Source organism: Ammospiza caudacuta, chromosome 10 (assembly GCF_027887145.1).
Source record: "Ammospiza caudacuta isolate bAmmCau1 chromosome 10, bAmmCau1.pri, whole genome shotgun sequence".
NCBI classification, from domain to species: domain Eukaryota; kingdom Metazoa; phylum Chordata; class Aves; order Passeriformes; family Passerellidae; genus Ammospiza; species Ammospiza caudacuta.
This window is the reverse complement of record NC_080602.1, coordinates 4134124-4154705: the sequence shown is the minus strand read 5'-3', so window position 1 is coordinate 4154705 and position 20582 is coordinate 4134124. Positions and strand designations below refer to the sequence as shown.

General features: G+C 53.1%; 1 protein-coding gene across 1 annotated transcript in view; it reads right to left on the bottom strand.

Moving 5' to 3' along the window:
* LOC131562121 (hydrocephalus-inducing protein-like) overlaps window positions 1-19615 on the bottom strand; it is a 30796-nt gene extending 11181 nt beyond the window's left edge. Inside the window, exons 1-10 of the mRNA XM_058811693.1 lie at window positions 19586-19615; window positions 17660-17794; window positions 16021-16220; window positions 13247-13371; window positions 11779-11983; window positions 10408-10597; window positions 6548-6771; window positions 4565-4632; window positions 2173-2405; window positions 166-266 (exon numbers count right to left, since the gene is read on the bottom strand). Coding sequence (XP_058667676.1) covers window positions 166-266; window positions 2173-2405; window positions 4565-4632; window positions 6548-6771; window positions 10408-10597; window positions 11779-11983; window positions 13247-13371; window positions 16021-16220; window positions 17660-17794; window positions 19586-19615 — 1511 coding nt within the window. The remainder of the gene's footprint in view (window positions 1-165; window positions 267-2172; window positions 2406-4564; window positions 4633-6547; window positions 6772-10407; window positions 10598-11778; window positions 11984-13246; window positions 13372-16020; window positions 16221-17659; window positions 17795-19585) is intronic.
* Window positions 19616-20582: the final 967 nt, after the last annotated feature.

Here is a 20582-nt window from a genome sequence, read left to right as displayed (position 1 = left end):
CTGCGAGCAAACGTGCTTTTCACCACGGGCTGCTGCCCAAGCACTGCTGTTCTCGTGTCCAGCTGGCACAACATGAGGACATTCAGCAGCACTTCTCCTTGGCAGCTGCAGCCAGCACAGCCTGGGCAAGGCAGTGCCTGGGGGAGGCCAGGCAAGGGCTGGTACCTGGCTGTGATGATCAGGGATGCCACTCCCTTGCCAATACCCTCCAGGTCCACCAGCAATCTCCGGTAGAACTCCATCACCGTGTTGGAGCACAGGGTCACCTGGTGGAAGAGAAGAACAGTTAATGCTTCCTTACAAAAGCTCATTACCCACGGGTGATAACCTCCAGTTCCTGAGGGAGGATTTGCCCTTCATTCTTCTGCTGCTCCATGTGTAGAGCACAGTCTCAGAGTAACAAAAGCCTTCTGGCAATACCACATTTGTTAAACACACCTTGCTATAAGGGCACAGGTCAGTGTTGGGAAATTTAGGAGACTAGAGAATGTAAAAGTACAAGACTGTGGCTAATTCCAAGTCCTGCACCTGTGAGATAGCGTGTCCTTGGGCCTAGCTGTAGTAGGATAACAAATAGTGAGAGAGACATGAGAAAAGAGAGATGTAACCCCTAAGGAATGAGGAAGAGTTAATGGTATAGTTTAACCAATAGATTGCTTGGCTTACAGAATATTCATAAGCTTATTATTTGCTGTATAAGTGTTTGAAGCTTTCTTCAATAAACTGGACCTGTGATGAACCACCTGGTGTCCTGGTCCCCTTCCTATGTCAGGTCAGCTACGTTAAAACATTAGACTACAGCTCCATGCAACACTGCATTCAAATTAAGGGGCCAATTTCTCATCTGACTACAAAGACATCCATGCCGAGGAAATCTGACTCGACCACAACGAGTTCAGCTTTACAGCAGGAGGCTGAGGGCAAAGTGTGGCCCAGCAGGTGCTGGGCAGTTCATGGCTGCCCTTGGACCCTGACCCCAGGCTGGCTCTGAGAACTCCGGCCCCACGCCAGGAGTGGGGAACTGCCCCGGGCTGGGCAATGACCAGAGGCAGAACCCTCAGAACTGCCCCAGGGTGAGCACTGACCAGAGGCAGAACCCTCAGAACTGCCCCAGGGTGAGCACTGACCAGAGGCAGAACCCTCAGAACTGCCCCAGGGTGGGCATTTACCACAGGCAGAACCCTCAGAGCCTCTTGCTCTACGCCGCAAGAGACAAGCCACCAACGGGACCAGGCAGAGGAGAAAGGAGGAGGATCTCTGTCTTGAAGTTCCACAAGGAAGGGTTTATTCCAAGCAAAAGGGTCAAAGCCAAAAGAGCCCTGGACACTCCCGTGCAAGGGCTTTTGTACAGATACAAATCAGAGGGTGAATACAAACAGCAAGCCAAAAGGGAATCCTCAGGGGAGCACTGAGGGGATTACATCAAGTGTCTGGGGCCACTTTGGGTAGGAGGGTGGGGAGGATGGCTCACTTGGGCCAATGGGGCCTCCAGGAATAGGGGAATTCCAAAGGGGCATTGCAGACAGGGATTGGCTCCAGGTTAAATTGGCAAAGAAGGTTGGGGAACAAAAGGGGCTGGGTTTGACAGGCAGGGAAAGAGCTGGAACAAGGGGCAGGGAATGGCATGAGGGACAGCTTTGAGGGAGGCTAAAACCCAGGGGTAAACCAACTCAGGGAGAACACGGGGTACCACAGAACAAACCACTTAACAAGGAATCAATACAATAAATTTGAACCGCTACACATGGCTGCAGAGTTTTTTGTCTCCACTGGAGCTTCCTGCAGTGAACACAAATCATTCTGCTGCCCAGGAGGGGGGAAATGACACCACAAAGAAAAGCTCACTGCTTGATACAATGACATCTCTCTAACAGCCACCTTCTGCCCTCATCCTTGCTCTGCCCCATTGCAATCAAATCAATCGCTCTCAAAAACACAAGAATGGCTTCAGGCCTTGACCATAAGGTCTGTGAACTCAGGCATATGATTTTGGAAAGCAAACAGTGCTCTTTGAGGAACATCCCGAGTAAGCCAGCCAGCAGAGGCGTCCCAGCAGTGCAGATCTCTCAGTGCCAGCATGCTCCAAGCTGGCACCAGAGCTAAAGCCCTCCCACCCTGCAGTGCAGCTCCAGCCCTGGTGCTGCAGCGGCTGTGGCTGGGCTCTTGCCGTACCTCGATGTCCCGGTGTCCCTGGGGGAGGATGGTGCCTCCGCTGGGATTGATGGTGAACTCCCTGGGCTCCACATGGAAATGGATTCCCTTGCTCCAGGCCGGGTCGGTGTCCCTGCGGATCTGATCCACGCTGTCCACAGCTGGCTGCGTGCCATCGTCCGACATGCGGAGCTGGAACGTCAGGGGCACCGCGGAGCTGTTGGTGAGGCGGCAGCGCTGCGTGTAGGGAAAGCCTGGGCAAGGACACAAATATCCATTCAGGCACCCAGCAGGCCATGATCCTGGGGGCAAGATCCTGGCAGGATCAAAGTGGCATTGGAGTGGAGCTCTCTATGATCTGAACTACAGCTCACCCAGAAGCTGCGTGAGGAATTAATCGTCACTTAGCTCCCTTTGACACAGATTCCAGACTGCAGCCTTGAAAATGTCCACTCCTAGCCCTGCTGAACACTGCAAGCTTCTCTCTTTGTGATGGGGCCAAGCTCCCTCACCTGCCCCAAACCAGCACCAGTTCTCTCTCAGTGATGAGTGTGCACCCAGACCCAGCATTTACTCTGAGAATTCAAGCTGTCCAATTCCCTGCTCAGCCTGCCAACACTCCCACCTTTTTCAAGACATATAAAGAGTGAGTTGTCAGTGAGAAGAAGCTACAGCAAAAGAAAGTGAGGATGGAATCCGCAACTAGAACGTGAGGCAAAGAACCCTAATGCAGCTTCTCTCTGAAGGATCCTTAAGGCATCTCTTGCTTTGGGCCAAACAGACTGAGCACGTGACAGCTCAGAGCCCGCTCAGCTGGGGGCACAGCCGAGCCTTGCTTTGAGATTAGCAATCAGGAACCAGGTCCCACCTCAGCCCACAAACAGGGACATCACAGCCGTGCTGCTCACTGAGAGTGCTGCCTGCAAGGGTTTACCCCACTTTGGCTCTGAGATTTGCTTTCCATCCTGCAAAGCCAGAGATACAGCCACTCATGGTGGGGATGTCCTGCAGAGCGCGCAGAGCAGCCACAGCCTGCTCTGCACTGCACATCTGGCTGGGCTGGCCAGCTCTGTGGGGAGGAGACTTCTCCCCAGGCCTGCTCACCAAGAGTCAATGGGACACAGATGGGGAGGAAAAACAACTGCAGCTGCAGCCCAGAGCTTCTCTGTGCCCATCCAAGTGACCACTGCCAGCTCCAGCAGGGACTCCAGCAGGGAGGCAAGAGAGGCACAAAAAGGACAAACCCAGATGTCAAAACCTCCAAGGAGACTGAGGCCAGCACATGCAGACAACAGTCAAGAGTTACAAAGAAGCAAAAATACAACAGCTGCCTTCAGCCGAAGAGCCCTTAGGAATGAAAATTGATTCAGCAGGATCAATCTCCTGCTTCAGAACCATATTTCCATCTCTTTCCTTTCGTGTTTCATTCCTTCCAAAGTCAACTTGACAAGCGCCTCTGTGGTGATGCAGGCTGGGGAAGAAGAAGCTCAAGAAAGGCAATGAGTTTCCTTCAGAAGTTCATGAACTTCATTGTTCTGGCTTTAGGCTTGGCAGTGAACGTTGCCCTGGGTCTGGGAAGGGGGACAGGGGTTCTGGGGGGTTTTGGGGGGTTTTGGCCCTGGGCTGGGCTTTTCCCTTGGGGGTTCTTGGGAGTTGTGGCGTGATGCCGTGGGCGGCTGTGCAGTGGGAGCTGAGGCTGGGCAGGGAGCGGAGCTTCCCTTCCTCCCGCTCGGGGGTCGCAGCTCGGCCGCTGCTGCTGCGGGAGGTTTGTGCTTGGCCCGGGGCTGCCCTGGCTGCAGCTCAGCGCTGGCACCGACCCTGCCTGCCTGCCCCGCTGCTGCTGCTGCTGCTGCTGGGCACTGCCCGCATCCCCCTGCCCTCTGGGGCTTTGCAAAAGGAGCATTTCCTCCTTCCCTTCCCTTCCCGCACCGGCTGGGGGGGATCCCTGGCCTGCCAGAGCCCACAGCTCCTCCTGCTGTCACCAGAACTCCACCAAAGGGGAAAAACAGGACTGGGAAATGTCTGTTCTTGCCTTCTTGTCTGTGCTCTCCTGAGACAGTCTAGCAAAGAACTGTTATTCCTTTTCCCACACTTTTGCCTGGGAGCCCTGTCATTTCAAAGGGATAATCATTTGGAGGGAGGGGCTCATCTTTCCATTGCAGCAAGATTCCCACCTTCCTTGGCAGACATCTGTCTTTTAAAGCAGCACAGAGACACCAGAAAATTCTGCCTTTCTATTCCTTGCTTCCACTGGATCTCACAATGGCAAAATGCCCCCTGAGGCAGCAGCAGCAGCAGCAGCTCTGCAGTTCACAGCCTGAAGAGGCTGCTGGGGCAGAGCAGGAGTGAGGGATGCTTTTCTGTTGGAAGGCACACATCCCTGAGGCTGTGTCCCAGCCCAGGGAACACTCACCAAAGGAGATGTCCCCGAAGTCGAGCTCAGCGAGGTCGAAGTGTAAACTCGGTGCAGTGACGCTGCCCCTGCAGGCCGAGGACAGAGCAGGCAATGGCTCGGTTAAAGGCATTGCAAAGCTCCGGCTGTCGTGGCTCGGGGGCACAAAACCCGGGCTCAGGGCACCCGGGGTTTCCAACCAACACAGCCCCGTGTGCTCAGCACAGGGCCCTGGGCACAGGAGGCAGCTCCAGCCAAGGGGCAGCAGCCAACAGCCCCTGATGGGCTCTGGGCACAGGGCAGGCAGGAGAAGCCCCCGGGTTGCTGGGGGTCCCATGAAGGACCCTGAACACACACCCAGACATGGCTCCGTGCCTCAGTTTCCCCATCTGCAATGGCATGGACATCAAGGTGTCCCCACTAACTTCTGTAAGCAGCCCTTCCAGCCACAGCTTCCCTGCTTTGCTCCTTCTGAGCTGCAACTGCTGTTCCCATGGAGGAGCTTTCTCAAGAGAGTTTGACCCACACAATCATTACAGACACTTTCTGAGATATAAATCCAGGGCATTCCCAAACATCCTCTGAAAAGAGCAGCAACAGTTCTACCCAGGGCACAGATGAATCCTAGAGGAAAGGACCAGCTTGTCAGCAGTGCACCAGCTGGCACAGCCAAGAGCAAGAGCTTCAACAACCAAACTTGGCTGTCCTGAATCTAGCACAGAACCTCACCTTCCCTTGAACTCAGCAGGCACACTCCAAAAGCCACCAACATCCACTGAAATCAGCACTTGAAGCTGCACAACATTCACCAGTTGATTTCATGGTTGATGCCAATCAGTGCCCACTCTGCCTTTTGGTTCAAAATCAAGAACCAGTCAGCTGTGTCCTCTATTGTACTCACAGGACTGCCCCTGGCTCTGCTCTGCACATCTCAACAAGAGACACCTGCCCCTGCTCAAGGAGAAAGCTGCTTATGCACAAACACCCCATGGCCATTTTGGGGGAGGGACAGAGGAGAATCAATTATTTGATGGTGAAAGGTTCCCTCTTGATTTCCAAATGAAAAAAGCAGCACTTTTCCTCCAAAAACAAAGGCAGCAGATTTGTTTCTGCACTATGGGCAGACCTGCTCACCACTTTTCTCTTGCTAAGGAATAACTTCCTTGTTCTTCTTTACCCATCTCCCTTATCTCATTGGTACCATCAGGTGCAGATTGCTTTCATTTCTTCACTGCCTTGAGCCAGTGCTCCCCAAGAGCAGCAGCCCAGCTCCAAAGCTGCAGAGCAGCCAGCATCAGCTCTCCTGCTTCCACTCCATTATCCTGCAGCACATGGCTCAGGCTGGCAGGGACAAGGCCTCACGCTGCTGTGGTGCTGAGCACTGAGCTCTGCCTCCCCTATGATCCGCCCTTCTCCCTGTGGCTGGGCCAGGATTGTCTCTTGCCATGGCACCAGCCCACGGGATGGTGCCCAAGTCCTTGGCACAGTTCCTGACTCCCACATCAGCGCTTTGCTGGCTGTGCAAAGGAGGCACCAGAGCCCTCTGGGCACAGGAGCTGGGGGCACAGCTTGTGCCCCACAGCATGGCCATGAGAGGTGAGCTGAGGCTGCTGCTGCCCATCTGGCATGGATTATTCACACAAGGTTTTACAAACACTGCTGCTGCTGCTGCAGAATCAGCCAGGCTGGCCCATCTGCAAAGCCCTGGGGGCCTTGCTGGGTGTTCAGGTGGGACATCCCAGAGCAGCTGCTGCCCAAAGCTGATCCATCCCACTGCCTGCCATGGCCCAAGGCACAGGGAGATCCCTGCAGGGACGAGTCATTCCAGCTCCCAGCCACCACACAGGGCAGGAGGCAGCCTGACACCAAAGCAATGCCAGCGGCAGAGCAGAGATTCAGACCTCAGGAAACACCTTTCTCCTCTGCTCCACCCCAAAAGGAGGCAGGTGGGGGATGTCCAAGAGACAGCTACAGATGTGCCCACCCAGCTCCCAGGGTCCTTACTTGATGGTCAGGATGGCAGGCGTAGGAGATCCAGCCACACTGAACTGGAACTCCTCCTCAAAGCTCCCCAGCACGGTGGCACTGAAGGAGATCTGCACACTCTGGCTCCCACCTGCTGCAATGATGCCTTCCTCGGGGGCAAACTTGAAACACAAACCCAGGTTGGTGGCTGAAGGGAGACAGGTGAAGGGAGCATCAATAGCTCCTTGGTTCATCAGTTTCACCTGCAGCAGCAAGAGAGCAAAATGGAAATACGTGTGGAATCTCCCCTTCTTGTGAGTTATTGTCTAATGATGCAATGAACACCCAGAAAAGGCAGAAGATGCTTTGTGCTGCTGAATGGCAGAAGTCCAAAGATTCAACAGGACAACTTCTGCCTTTGGGTTTTCATGCAGAGCAGTGGCAACTCCACAGAACTGCAGTCACCCTGGGCTTATCCCATGGGCACAGAGCAGTGCCCCTCTGCCCAGCAGCACCAAGCGCATTGAGAGCTGGCGCTGAGAGCAACGTGGGCTGATTGCAGCTGCCTAGGGAATCACCCCAGAGCTGCTGCTGCCCCAGTGAGCACAGCTCCAACAGCACCATCTGCTCATTCACCTTTTCCCAGACCATGAAAACAATACATTGAGAATGAGGCATCAGCGTCAAAACGTACAGAGAGCACCATCGTTTGTAACAAATCTCAGCGTGTCTTTCCCATCCACAGCCAAGATTTTGAAAGTGTCTGCCATGATGCAGTGCCTCATGAAGTTTTTGCAAGCTTGACTCTACTGGGGGGGAGACAAATAGGTAGAAAAACCCTTTGCTTTATTCCCAGGAACACTTTTCTCTTTCTAGAGCCAGAGATGCACCAAGGTTGAAGTGCTGTGAGGGACTGGTCAGCAAGGGAGAGAACTCCCAAGGATTTCCTGTGATTGCAGCAATAAGCAGAAGACACTTGGCTGGCAGCTGTTGGCAGTGGGCTGAAGCTCAAAGGCAGCCACTTTGGTGCAGCTGCTTCTGCAGAGCCCAGTCCAAAGGTGCCTTGTGTCTGGCACTGCCACAAAAGCCTCTGAACATGCAGCTTTTTGACCCAGGCTTGGTTTCATGGGCCAAGGAGTTGTTTTGTAGGAAGCCTCCCAGCTGATCCCTAAGGAAGGCTGCCCAAAGGCAGGGACTGGGGCTTCAGGAACAACTGACACACCTTTGTGTCCCCCCAGATTTGAGCAGTCCATCAAATATTCCCTGCTCACAGCTGCCCAGGTTGGCAGCAAGTCCACAGCTGCACCAGGCTTGCTGCTGCCTCAGGAGCCATCAGGATCCATTCCAAGCCCTGCTGCTCACCTCATAGACATGGGGGGTGTTGACGAAAACGTTCCCAAGGTTCAGAGTATGAGAGCTGAGTTCAACCAAGGGTCCTTGGCCTTCCCCTCTGAGCTGCAGGGGCAGCCTGCTCTCACAGCCTGGGGAGAGATGTCCATTGCAGTACAATCATTCCCTCTGCTACACTGGATTTTCCAGGCTGCCTCAGTGCTAGTCCCCGACTCTGAGCTGGATGCAACCAGCTCCTGATGCTGCAGGAGAAGATATGGACCCTTCTCTTCCCTCAGGACATATCCCCTGAGGCTGACTTGCAATTTCTAACCCATTCCCTGGGCTGCTTTCCAATTTGAGCCACCAGTTTGCTGAGTTTAAAACATCTCTGGTTCCTGTAGTGACAGGCCATGGAGGTATGGGTAGAAATGGAGAGAAAGGAGATTTAGGTGAGATATTCGGGAAGAAATTTTCCCTGTGAGGGTGGTGAGGCACTGGAGCAGGTTCCCCAGGGATGTTGTGGAGGTTCCAGCCCTGCAAGTGTTCCAACCCAGGCTGGATGGGGCTTGGAGCTCCCTGCTCTATGGGGAGGTGTTCCTGCCCATGGTAGGGGCCTTGGGACTAGATGATCTCTAAGGTCCATTCCATCCTTACCATACTGTGATTCTGTGGTTTCCTTCCCCTGCACCTAGAGGAGCTTTGAAATCCATTCAGTGCAGGCACAAAGCTCCAACAGGGTTTGGCAATTGCCAAACTCCCTGGCCCAGGAGCACAGGACTTTGTTGCCCAGGTGCTCCCCTTGTGACACTCAGCACTGTGTTCTATTGCCACAGACTGAGAGCTGCAAGGTGACAACTGCCACACAGGGAGAGAAGCAGCTGCTGGCCAAGGCTGCTCCCTCTACCAACAGCCCGGGCTCAGTGGGCTCAGCCCCCTCTGCTCTGCTGCTGTCTGGGCACTGGGAGGTGGTCCAGGCTCAGGGAGCCCATTTCTAACTCAGCTCCTGCTCCCTGATGATGGATCCATGGCAAATGGAGCCATCCTGGAGGCCAGGGTCCTGCAGGGGCTGAGTCCTTGTTCACTGAAGCTGTTCTGCTCTGGAGCTCTCTGGCCTTTGAGGGAATGCTGGCAAAGCCACGGCATGAAAACCTCTCCCTGCACTGCCTGGGCTGTTCTGGGATCAGTCAGGCACACACAGCATTCTGAGCCCTGGCCTGGCACGGGAGACTCCCTGGGAGCTGCAGGGCCAGGGGGGATGTGCCAGCACTGCCCTGCTGACCAGGGACCCTTCCCAGCACTTCCATGGGAGCCCAGTGGGCTCAGGCTGGCACCATGGCTTCACTGAGGGGGAGAGAGGCAGGGCAAAGGAGCTGCACCTGAGATGCTGCAGTAAGCCACACTTCCATACTCCAGTGCTTCCAGGGGTTTGAAGGTCACCTTGATTTCAGCTGAACAATTCGGCCTGATTTCTCCCTCCTACACCAGAAAGGGACAGCAAAAGATTGGTCTGCAAACTTCACATTCTTGTTTTCACCACCCTCCTGTAAGCCTTTGTTTAGAGCATCAGTGATGAGTGAACAACACAAGGGGCCAAGGAAACACTCCAAACCCAGCCCAACACAGCTCTCAATGCTCAGCTGGTCAGCTCCCACTCTCCACAATATTCCTGCTGCTCTGACACAAGCTCTTGGGCACATCATGCTGCTGTCAGCTACAGTGGGATGCAACTGCCACTGTGCCCTGCTGGCTCTTGGCCTTAGATGGGCCATAGCTGTAACCAAGAAGAGAACATGATCCCCTTCCTTGGAAATAAAAATATTAGTTTAACCTCTACTGAAAGAAAGCAGAGGTTGGGATTATTCTAGGGTTTACTCCAAGATGAGAAGGGTGTTCCACTGTGCACACACCAGGCATTCATCATCTCTCACAATGCCAGTACTCAGAATCAAGGCTCTGGTTGATGGGAGCATGTGGCAGTTTGCTTGCACCACCAGAAAAGGAAAAGGTTTTCTGTCCCTGTGTGCAGGACAACTCCAAAGGCCCATTTTAACCTTCCACCCTGGTGTCCAGGCTCACAGATGACGCTGGAAGGGACACTCAGAAATAGTGCAAGGCATGGTTACAGGAGGGGATTGGCATTTCTGTCATTAACCTTGGGCTGAATTTGGCCTCCTTTTGCTAGGGAACAATTGCAAGCTTCAGGTCAGTGTGTGAGCTGGCAGTGCTCCAACAGCCTCTGCTGAGCCCCACGTGTCAGGGGAGCCCCTGCCTACAAGAACTGCTCCCTGGGACACTGCAAGGACACGCAGGCAGTGCCTTGAGCTCGAGCCTGGCAGCAGAGCTGGGCTTTGTCAGGCTCCCAGCCCTGCCTGGAGCCTGCAGGGCACAAATGCTTTCAGCAGCGAGCCCTGCAGCCTCACCAGAAACTCCATGTCCTCCCTGCCAGCACATGGAGCCAGCTGAGGATCTGCCCAGTGACCGCAGCAGGGGAAGGGGTGGGTGTAGGGAGTAGGGTGGGTGGGAGGAGGAGGAGGAGGAGGAAGAGAATGTTCTCAGCTATCACTTACCATTGGCTCAAGGAAAAAAATGTCATCAGAGAACAGCATGGGGTCTTCTTGCACCTTTACCATCTTCTCCTTGTCCATGCTGCTCAGGAGGGCACTGTGATCTCCACAAAAGCTCTTCACCTTCTCTGTTTCTTTCTCCTCTGGGAAGTTTTCCTGAGACACCTCTTTGGGCGGCCGCAGCAAGCACTGCCTGCAGCCCCAGGGAGAGACAAGGCCAGCAGATGGTTTCATGAGCCACAGATTTGCAGAGAGAAGTGTGAGCGCCAGAGAGCAAAGCACTTGAGGAGCAGCAGCAGCAGCTCCCCAGCAAAGGCTGAGCCCAAGCCACGAGGGTCCCACAGGGATCAGAGGACAACTTGCTGTTCCCTGGCCCAGCAGGGAGTTTCACTCCATCCTTGCAAGCTCAGCAGAGGTTTGCAAAGCCAGCATCCCTCCAGAGAGCCTCCTGCCTCAAAGCCTCTGCCACAGATGAGGGAGAATCAACCAGCCATTTCAAGTGGCTTTTCCTCCCACTGAGCTGCTCGGGGGGGCACAGAAAGATCACAGAGCACCCACTGCAGCATTTCCCTGGCAAGGGGAGACAAAGCTGGCTTGCAGCTACGTGTTACCAGCATCACTCTTTGTTTCTTCCAGTTTGGACCTGCCCCGTTCCCTACTCTGCCTTTCACAAGAGCATCCCAGAGCACTTCCACAGGAAATTGATGAATTCAGGCACCGAATCCCTTCAGGGACATTCAAGTTTTTATATGCAATATGCATGAAAACAGAGGCTCTGAGAGGGGAAGGAACTTTGTTGTGCGGGAGGGAGACAGCAAACTCCTGGAGAGACCTTTCCATGAGCCAGAGCTTTTTGGATCCCATCCCAGTGCATGGCACTAGAATGTCCTGAGAGGGAAAGGATCCTGCACTATCTTCTCTCACAAAAAATCCTCTCTGCTCTGAGAGCACAAAACCTCTCTGACAGCAGCACAGGGACACACTACCAGCCCGCATGGGCAAGGAGATTTTGAAGGAACTAAAGGGAAAAAAGAGGCTGTATCACCTTTGGAAAGAGGGACTGGCAACTCAGGAAATGCTTAAGGATGTTGCCAGGTCATGTAGAAAGAAGAGAAGAGAGACAAGAGCCCAATTAGAACCTGAGGAAATCCAGTCATCCCAATCAACCTTTCCTTCCCAAAATGCCATCCCTGGTTGGAGTATAAATGACCTGGAATGCTGAGTGCTGAGCTCCTGAAGCCCAGGGACACACACCCCAGTGCCGGGCATGGTTCACTTGGCCTAAACCATTCAAAAGCACCAACATCCCCTGAGGCCACACGTTAGTTTCAGTCTTGGGCCTGTATCTCACTGAAATGCATCTTTCAAACCAACCTCCTCTTCGCTTCATTCTCTTCTTCCTCAGTAGCAAAAGCCTTCCACTGGAAGTGGGCTGTGATGTTACTCCTGTTTTCAATGAACAGGGTTCTGTGGCTTGACATGCTGGTGAAAGTCTTGTCAAGCTCCACGGAATTTGGGCTCAGCCCAATGTTGACATCTACAGCTTCTCCCTGGAGCTTTGTGTGGATTCTTTCTTCACCTGGAACAAAGCAAAGGGGAGTCTTTGCTCAGCTCACTGGCTGATGGAAGCACAAGGGACAGAGCAAAGCACAGGGCACAGAAGAAAGTGTCCCAGTTTTGCGCTGAAGGAGCACTTCTGTGGACCACCCCATTGATCACATCCTTCAGCTCTGTGTGTACAGCGTGAGGATGTCCTGGGCACCTCCTAAAACACCTTATTTCTGAGGGTGTTTGTAGAGATTTGGCCCCAAGGGGACAGGATGGACAGGGAGATTGGTCCATGTGCTCCGGTGACCCACTCAGATCACCAGGATTTCTGCATCCAAGTCCTTCAGGTGACAGGGCTGAGGAGCCCTGCTCAGTCCTGCCTTGCCCAGGCTCTCCCCGGGCATCCCAGGAGACTCCTGATCCCTTGGATCCCTTCTTGCTGACCAGCAAATATGCCTGGGGGCAGGTGGGCAGCAAAAGGAGGCCCAGAGGAACAAGTGAAGTGACAGCCCACAGCAGGAGGGACACAGGTGAGGAAACACAACCAGCCTGGCTCTGCAATGTGACAAACCACTACAGAATGGGCACCGTGAAAATCATCTCCCTGTCCAAACCCACAGCCACATCAGTCTTTAAATATTTTATACTGTTCTGATCTGAAAAACCAAGCTGGAGCATTGCAAATCAAAGAAGAAAGGGACAAAGGAAAGATCAGTGAGTACAGAGCAGTTTCTACATTAAGACTGAATGGGATCCCTCAGTCTAGAAATCAAATGGGAGATAGATGTGAGAGGTTTGCAACAGCTTCAACAGCCTGGGAAATGGGGACAGGGAAAAAATTGTTTTGATTTGTCACAAAAAAGGAACTTAAAGGCCTGAAAATGTTGTTAGACAGAAACTACATCTATGTGTAAGGGCCACACAGAAAAAGGGCCTGTGACAAGCCAATGGAGAAGCAGCATATGGGACAGAGGTGTGCAAGAAATCTATTGCATTGGAGACAGTCTGATGGAGACCTCACCTACAGCACTGCCCAGGAATCAAATAAAACTTCACCCAGGCATAGCCACATGGTAGTGGAGAATCAGAGTTCCTCCTTCCTCCACTCAGCAAGTCCCAGCAAAACAGCAGTCAAAAATCTTTGCCTTTCTCAAGCCCCTAAACACCAAGGAGTTCTCAGTTTGCTTTGGGGTAAGGCTGAACAGGGGAGGCACCTCTGGAGGCAATGCAGGGGATGGGACAGCAGGGAGCCATGTGCAGAACTGTCCTGTGCCCTGCAGGGCCCAGCACTCACCTGAGCTGCAGCACACGGCCAGGGAGCCGCAATGGGCACCGCTGGCCAGCGGGTGAAATGCCACTGTCACCTGCACGGTGTCACCAGCGCCCAGAGCTCCTGTGGCCGGCACCACGGAGAAAGGACTGCAACACAGAGAGAGGGGTCAGGCCTGGGGACGCCTGGCCATGAGATTCCTGCTGCACTGCAGCTCCCTGCAGCTCCCTTGGCCAAGCAGGGAGCAAACCAAGCACAGGCAGCACAAGAGACAGAACAGACAGGATCACAAACAGCCACTGAGCCACTGCTGACAAGATCCAGCCCTCACAAGACCCTGGGGGTAAAAGGGCCTCAGCTCCCCATTCTCTGCATCCAGCTCTCTGCAATGAGCCTCAAGGCTCCCACTGCCAGCAATCCCATCAGAGAATGGTTTGTGAAAAGCACAGAGAGGGTTCAGAGCTATTTGCATGCACAACTTGACACTGACTGCCTCAGGAATTAGCCTTTTCCTGCTGCCTACAAATCCCATCTCAAGAGATGCAAATGGTAGGGCACTCCCTGTCCTGGGAGATTACAGCCTAGGAATCAGACAGGGAGAAGGAACTTTTCCCTGAAGACCAAGGAATAGTTCCTGTTGAATTTGCAGTGTGCTTCTTTGGTTTATTTTACCTTGAAATCATCGTGATTTAGCCTAAAAAGGGCAACTTTTCAAGGCATTTCAATGAAAGCTGCTCTAAGAAGAGGAGTAATCAAAACTCTGAAAGAGTGCAAATGCAGACTAGAGCAATACAGTGACATGGAAACCCAAAAGGACGATGCCATTTACAGTCTGAAGGGTCCAATCCCAGCTAAATGAAGCACCATGAGCAGGAGCACATCAAGGAAGCAGAACCGGAGGTTTCTGTGTGTTTACCAGCAATGCAGTCTGGGACTCTGGGCTGTCATGCAGGCTGGTAACTGTTTGCTTGGCCCAGCAGAGAAACTCTGTGCAATGTGTTGGAAATAATGATGCAGATGCGTTGGTGCACTTTGGATTTAACAGGAGCAATCAGGATTTAGTCACCAGGTAAACAGCTCTTGCCTGACAAACACAAGACTCTGTGCTTTGATGCTCAGGGACAGCTCAGGGGAAATGTGCTTCTGCCCAGCAGCTGCTGGGCTTTGTGCCCTTCTACAGCCCCAGTGAGGAAACAAAAGTTCCTGGCCTTGGTGCTTTGTTGCTGGTCAATCTGTCACTTCAAATGTGTTCTGGGGACTTTGCTGATGAATGCATCACACACAAAAGCAAAGAGAACATCTGGCAAGCTGAACTTTGTTCATGTCAGTAGCAACAGCTGATGAACTCGCTTCAGGTTCTGCTCATTCAGGACCTCTTGCTGTAATTATGGGCTGACCTGTTCCCATTGCCACTGGTGAGAACATCACTGCTGGCTGATGGAGAAGCCTTGGGCCAGCAATGTTCATGTGCTGGACGTGAGACTTTGGAGGGAGGGGAGGAAAGACAAGGCCCCAGCAGCCCCAGAGCCAGATCAGTGCTCATGCTCCTGCATCTGCCCCGGGGCTGATGCCAGCACTGCTGCAGCTCTGCTGGGGCTGGGGGGATCAGGGCCTGCTGGGGGCAAGGCACAGCATTCTGTTCTTAGTCTTTGGCCAGAAATTTCACCGCAATAGAGAAGCTGCCAGTTAGGGGAATCCCTGGCCAGGCTTCAGCACTGCCTTCCATTCCATTCCCTTCCCACTCCTGCCCCATCTTACATGCTCCTGCCTTCAGGTGGCAGGATGGGAATAACATTTCAGGGATGACTTCAGGGCTTGCCTGAGAAAGAAGGTGTCTTCTTCTTTTCAAATTATCAGGAGAAGAGGATCCAGCCAAGTTCAGGACTCAGCTGTCAGGACTGAAAAACTGAGTGCAAATCAGCCCCCGCATCGCCTCCATCCCTGGGCTCTACCCACCAGACTCCTCTGTCCCTGCTCTAGCAGTCATCTCTCACACACACCTGGCTCCCCAAGACCCAAAGACACAAGCTCCACAGCTAAACTTAACTCCTCTGAATTTCGGCCAACACCACTAAACTGTTCCCTGAGCCCACAGCTAGAAGAGCTGTGAAGGAGACATCCCTGACACTGTAAGAACCAAATTAAAATCGCTGTCAAGAGATGGGCCTGGAAAGCTAAATTTTGGGCTTTTCTCTGTTAATTGTCAGCTGCTCCTTAAGACACTTCTCATCCTGTTAGATCCATCCTCTCAATGAATCACTACTGCACCTGACAGGCAGAAAAGATAAGGTATGGAGGGGGTTTTAAAAGGTTGTTTTCTTCTGCTTTTATACTAGGTCCATTGACATGTTTGTTTTCTTGTAAGGCATCTTACAAGATGCCTTACAGGTCCATGTCTCCCAATGGCACCTTGCAACCCCCAGACACTGCTCTTGCTTTGAGCAGTGTCTTTGCTCAGATGATTTCCAGAGGTCCCCTCCAGGACCACTGCAAAGCCACGTGCCTGTGGCCTCCCTGAGAATGGCTCTCTTTGGCTGACAGTGCTGAGGAAGCATTTCAGAAGCTGCTTGTGCTCAGCAGGGTGCAAGCCAGCTCCCAACATGTTCCAGCAGCCTCCAGGAAATCTGGGACACAGAAAGCTCCAAGGCCACTGAAAGCAAGAGCAGAATGCCTTCCATCCTGCTCACTTCCAGCCAGGCTGCAGGGCAGCAGATCCGGTGCTTGGTTCCTTCTGTAGCTCTTTCCCAACTCCGCTCTCACCCAAAGGTGTTTGCACAGGGACAGATGAGCTGCCTCACCTCTGCGTGCTCAGCTGGTACCGAGCTGCTCGGGCACCGACATTGCGCACCAGCAGAGTCTGCTGGGTGCTGACCTTGACTGGACACTTGGAGAAGTCCAGCTGGGCAGGGAAGTCCAGCACAGCTCGGGCACCAATGGCCCGAATTGGCACAACGATCCTTTCCCTTGCAGTGAGGCACACCAGCTCGTGGCAATAATCCTGCAGGAAAAGAAACTGGCTCAGCACAGGACATTTAGTGCCATCCCCATGGCAGAAGAAAAACCATTTCCTATACCCCTTCAAGGGCATCCATTTACCTATTGCACCCTCACATGAACACTAAGTTCTACTGCTATGTCACGTTTTAAAGGCACCTGCGCACTTTGCAAAATCCGTCTCAGTGGCATTCAGCTCTTGTGTCACTTGGCTCATACAGATAACAACCCTAGGCCACCATCATTTTTACTCTAAACTTTAATGATGTTAAAGAATTCCTAAGCCCCTTCTAAGCAACATGGAGCTGGGGAACACAGGGCATTGCTCTTTAGGCTTCTATATTCCCACTGTCTGAGAATAGGACAAAGTGTTCAACTAACTCTTAGCAGCAAAAGGAAGAGGAGAAAACAGCTGCACCCAAAGACATCCTGCACCTCTGGCCTGGTGCAGAAACATCAGTTGGCTCACAACTCCCCTCTAACTTTGCCTGTCCAACCAAGTCAGGAGAAGAACGGTGCTAAGAGGTAGCAGGATGCTGTTGAAAAGGGCCTCTCTTTGTTTCCCTGCAAGGCTTCCTCCCTTCCATGCCATGCCCTCAACCCTTCTGTATGAACAAGCCTCCAGATCAGAACATGAACCCTCCAGATCCCTGCACTGAGATCAGACTTGCCAGGGCCTCAGCACTGCTGTTCAAAGCTCCCCACAAAAGCACCTTTGGCACGGAATGGGTGCCAGCTGACAGAGCAAGCACAGGGACAGGCATGAAGACAGAGCCCCAGCAGTGTCACTGCCACGGGCTCTGGGCTCACAGCTCTGCCTGCAGCTTGTACCTGCCCTACACCAGCTCCTTCAGGCAGGTGTCCAAGTGCCCTGCAGCTCAGCAACCTCCTGCTGACCAAGGGCACCCAGGGCCCAGTGTGCCTGTGCCAGGCCGGGCTCACGGGCACAGCACATCCTCTGCCCTGGCCCTGCAGCTGTGCCATGCTCACTTGTGCTCTGGGACAGCACAGCTGACAGGCTGCACAACAGAGGGGGTGAAAAAGCACCGGCTGTGCTCCTGCCCAGGGGCAGGCAGGGAAGCTGTTGGCAGTCCAGGAAGGAGGAAAGCTCTCTGACCTCTTTGTTCCTCTGGTGTTTTCCATCAGAATGAAACCCCTTCCACTGGACCTAGAGATGGCCCAACATCTATCAACAGCCCTCTGTCATTTTCATCCTGTTTCCCGTGCATCTTCCCTTGGCAATGCTCAGCAGTGTGCAGGGAGGGCAAGCAGAGCCTGTCAGGCCTGGCTGCAGTGCCTGCCAGCAGTGCCAAGGTGTGACTGGCTGCAGGCTGCCTGCCCACGCCTGGAGCCCAGCTCACAGCATGCAATGGGCTGGAGCCAGAGTGCAGGGAAAACAATGGCTGTGGAGATCATTGTGTGCTTTGGCTCCTCCAGCCTCACCTTGTTCTTGCTGGGGGTGAAGCGGATGCGCACAGGGGCAGAGGCGCCCGGCGGCACGGCACGGTACGCATCGCTGGAGCTCACCAGCTGGAAGTAAGGTGAGCTCTCCATGGAGACCTTCACCACGTGAAGAAACTGCAGCAAAGACATGAAATTATGATTTTGCCACTTGTGGAAACAGGATGAGGGGAGACCTGTCCATGCCCTGCTAACATCCCTCCCCTGCCCCTTTTCCAAAGCACTTCCAGCTGAGCAGGCACAGGCACATCATTCACAAGGCTGAACTTGAATCCCTTCTCTCTGGCTCCAGCATTTTGGCCAGGGCCAGTAGGGCAGTGCCTGCTGGGAAGGAAGGGCCGAGCAGGTCAGCACCAGCAGGATGGAGACACAGCACCTGAACCAAGTCACCTGCATGTTCAACAAGGCCAAAAAACCTGCTGGCTTCTGCCTGCACACAGCCATGAAGTGGTCCTGTTCCAGAGGGGGAATGTGCTACCTAAAAGCAAACCAGCCCATTTCTGTGGGGGAAGGAAGAAATTCCCTTCCAGCAGATCAGGTTTGGGTAGGGACCTTCTGGGGATACAGTCAGGCAGGCAGAGCAGCAAGACAGGAGACCAAACACTGTGGTCTTACTGGGAATAAAAGCAAACCTGAAAAGCAAAAGAAGGAATGAACACAGCAAGACAATCCCTAAAACAAGGAGATGGCAAAGAGAATTTAAATGGGGAGCAAAGCAGCAAGCAAGAATCATAAAACCATGAGAGCAACCAGCTTGCCAAAAGTGACAGAAACACAGACAGGCGGTGTCTATTGACCGTGGGGCTTCAGAGGCATTTTCTGCCTGGAGAAACAGGACCAGCACTGACTGACAGTGTGGTTCCAGTATGAAAAGCCAATCTTGGCTCTCCAGGGCTTCCTGCTGCCTGTGCAGGCAAGCTGGGCTGCTGGGCATTCCTGCCTGCAGCCAGCAGGCCAGGTTCGGCCCTCTGGGGTACACATGCACAGCACACATGCATTTTCTAGCACAATGATATCATCAACCCCTGAGCACCAAAATGCTCTCCAAAAATCTAAACCAGGTGATTTGGACTCCCTCCTGTCTCCTCCCACCAGCCCACTCTTGGCACAAGCCTCACTTGAGAAAATGTTTCCCTGACTGAAATTCAAATGGTCTCAAGTTTTCCTCTTTACAGTGGAACACAATTGACATTTTTCAACTTTTTCCCTCTCAGCTCTCTTGGGAAACTGCAAAACAATGCCAATTTCTTCAGGTGAAGGTGGAAACCTCCAGGAGCACATGGCTTTGGATGTGCTGTGCTTCTGCAAAGGGAAAGCAGAGCACCGTGTTGCTTTTGGAAAAGCTGAGCAGAGCTGGATGAAGCTGAGCAGGAGCCTCAAGTGGAACCTGAAGGCCTCTCACTGCTTCTGCTCCATCACTCTGATTGCAGGGCTCTTGCAGAACACGGTTCCTGCAGGGCCAATGCCATTAATGAGAAGTGATTCCAGCATAAAGTGCAGAAGGCTCAGCCCCTGAGCTTTGCCTGTGAGCTGCACAAAGGGAGCCAAACTGGCTGAGAGAGGCAGAGATTCCTACCAGGAGCCAAGATTAACCAAGGACACACAGGGTGTGCTATAGACCCAAGGCAAAGCATGAGAGCAGGTAAGAACTGTACAGCCCTCAACATTCCAGTCAATCCAGAGCTTTCAAGAGAAGGAAACTCCTTTGGGATAGATACCATCAACGCCTGGCCAAAATCTGGGGACAATTCCCAGCACAGGAAGATTTCCACCATCTTGCAGAAGAAGGTGCTGAGACATTTTCTTCTGCATGTGCTGCAGCACATAACTTGCTTTGCTGTACACTGAGGGAATGAGAGCACTCTCCTCTTCCAGCACAGCGTTAAAGCTCTGCGTGCCAGCACTTACCTTGTCCTTATTCATGAGAGACAGCACCATTTCCGATACCTGCCGAGCGACGAAGTTCTGAAATACCAGCTCTGGTGGGGAAACCCCAAACCAGCTCTGTTTCGGGGCAGCTGACGGCAGCTGGAGGGGAGAGAGAGCAGGGAGAGCTTCAGCTGCTGTGAGGAAGGTTCATGCAGGAGAATCTTCCACTGATCCCCAGTGAAGTACAGACTCTGAGGGAGCACGTCTGCCCAGCCCACACTGGGCAAACAGTGGCTCCCCCACCTCTGCTCTGAGCTCATCCACAGCTGCTGGGCCACACAGAGCAGGCTCAAGCCAAGCTGCTCTTTCGGCATGGATTTCTCCAGGTTTCTTTCTCCAGAATGCCAGGCAGCACGTTCCTAAAACACAGCCCTGTGCCCATGCGGTCACAGAGCTCTGGGGCACTGACTGAGCACTCATGGAGTAAGTAAAACCCATGAATTTACAGGAGACTCCATGGGAAAGGATTTGGGATGTCTTTTACTCTGAGACAGGGAAACCGAGGCCCACACAACTGCAAATATCTTTTTTGCTCTAGAACTTAGACTTCAGTAAGAAGAGCACAGGACCAGAGCAGGTGTGAGAGATGAGGTGACATTTGGCTGAAGCCAAAAGGTTATTAAGCAAAAGAATGGAATTTGTTGGTTCTGTGTGTTATTTGTGGTTTGGATTTGTTCAGGTTGGTTTGTTGAGTGTCACAGTGAGAGGGGCAGGGTTGAAGACCTGACCAAAAGGAAGGAGGACGAGAAGGGAGCGGACAGAAAAGTTGGTGCTCAGTAGAGAATGGAAGCTCCTGAGTACCCATCCAATGGCAAAGGGCACAGGGACCGCCCCAGCCGGGTACAAAGGGGATACAAAGATTGCCATTTTCTCAGAGGGTGTGTGTGTGCCCTTGGCTCTCAGGGAGGGAGACATCCCCAGCTCAGCTGAATCCTTACTAAGAAACACTTTTCTTTTGCTTTGATCGTTTTGTTCC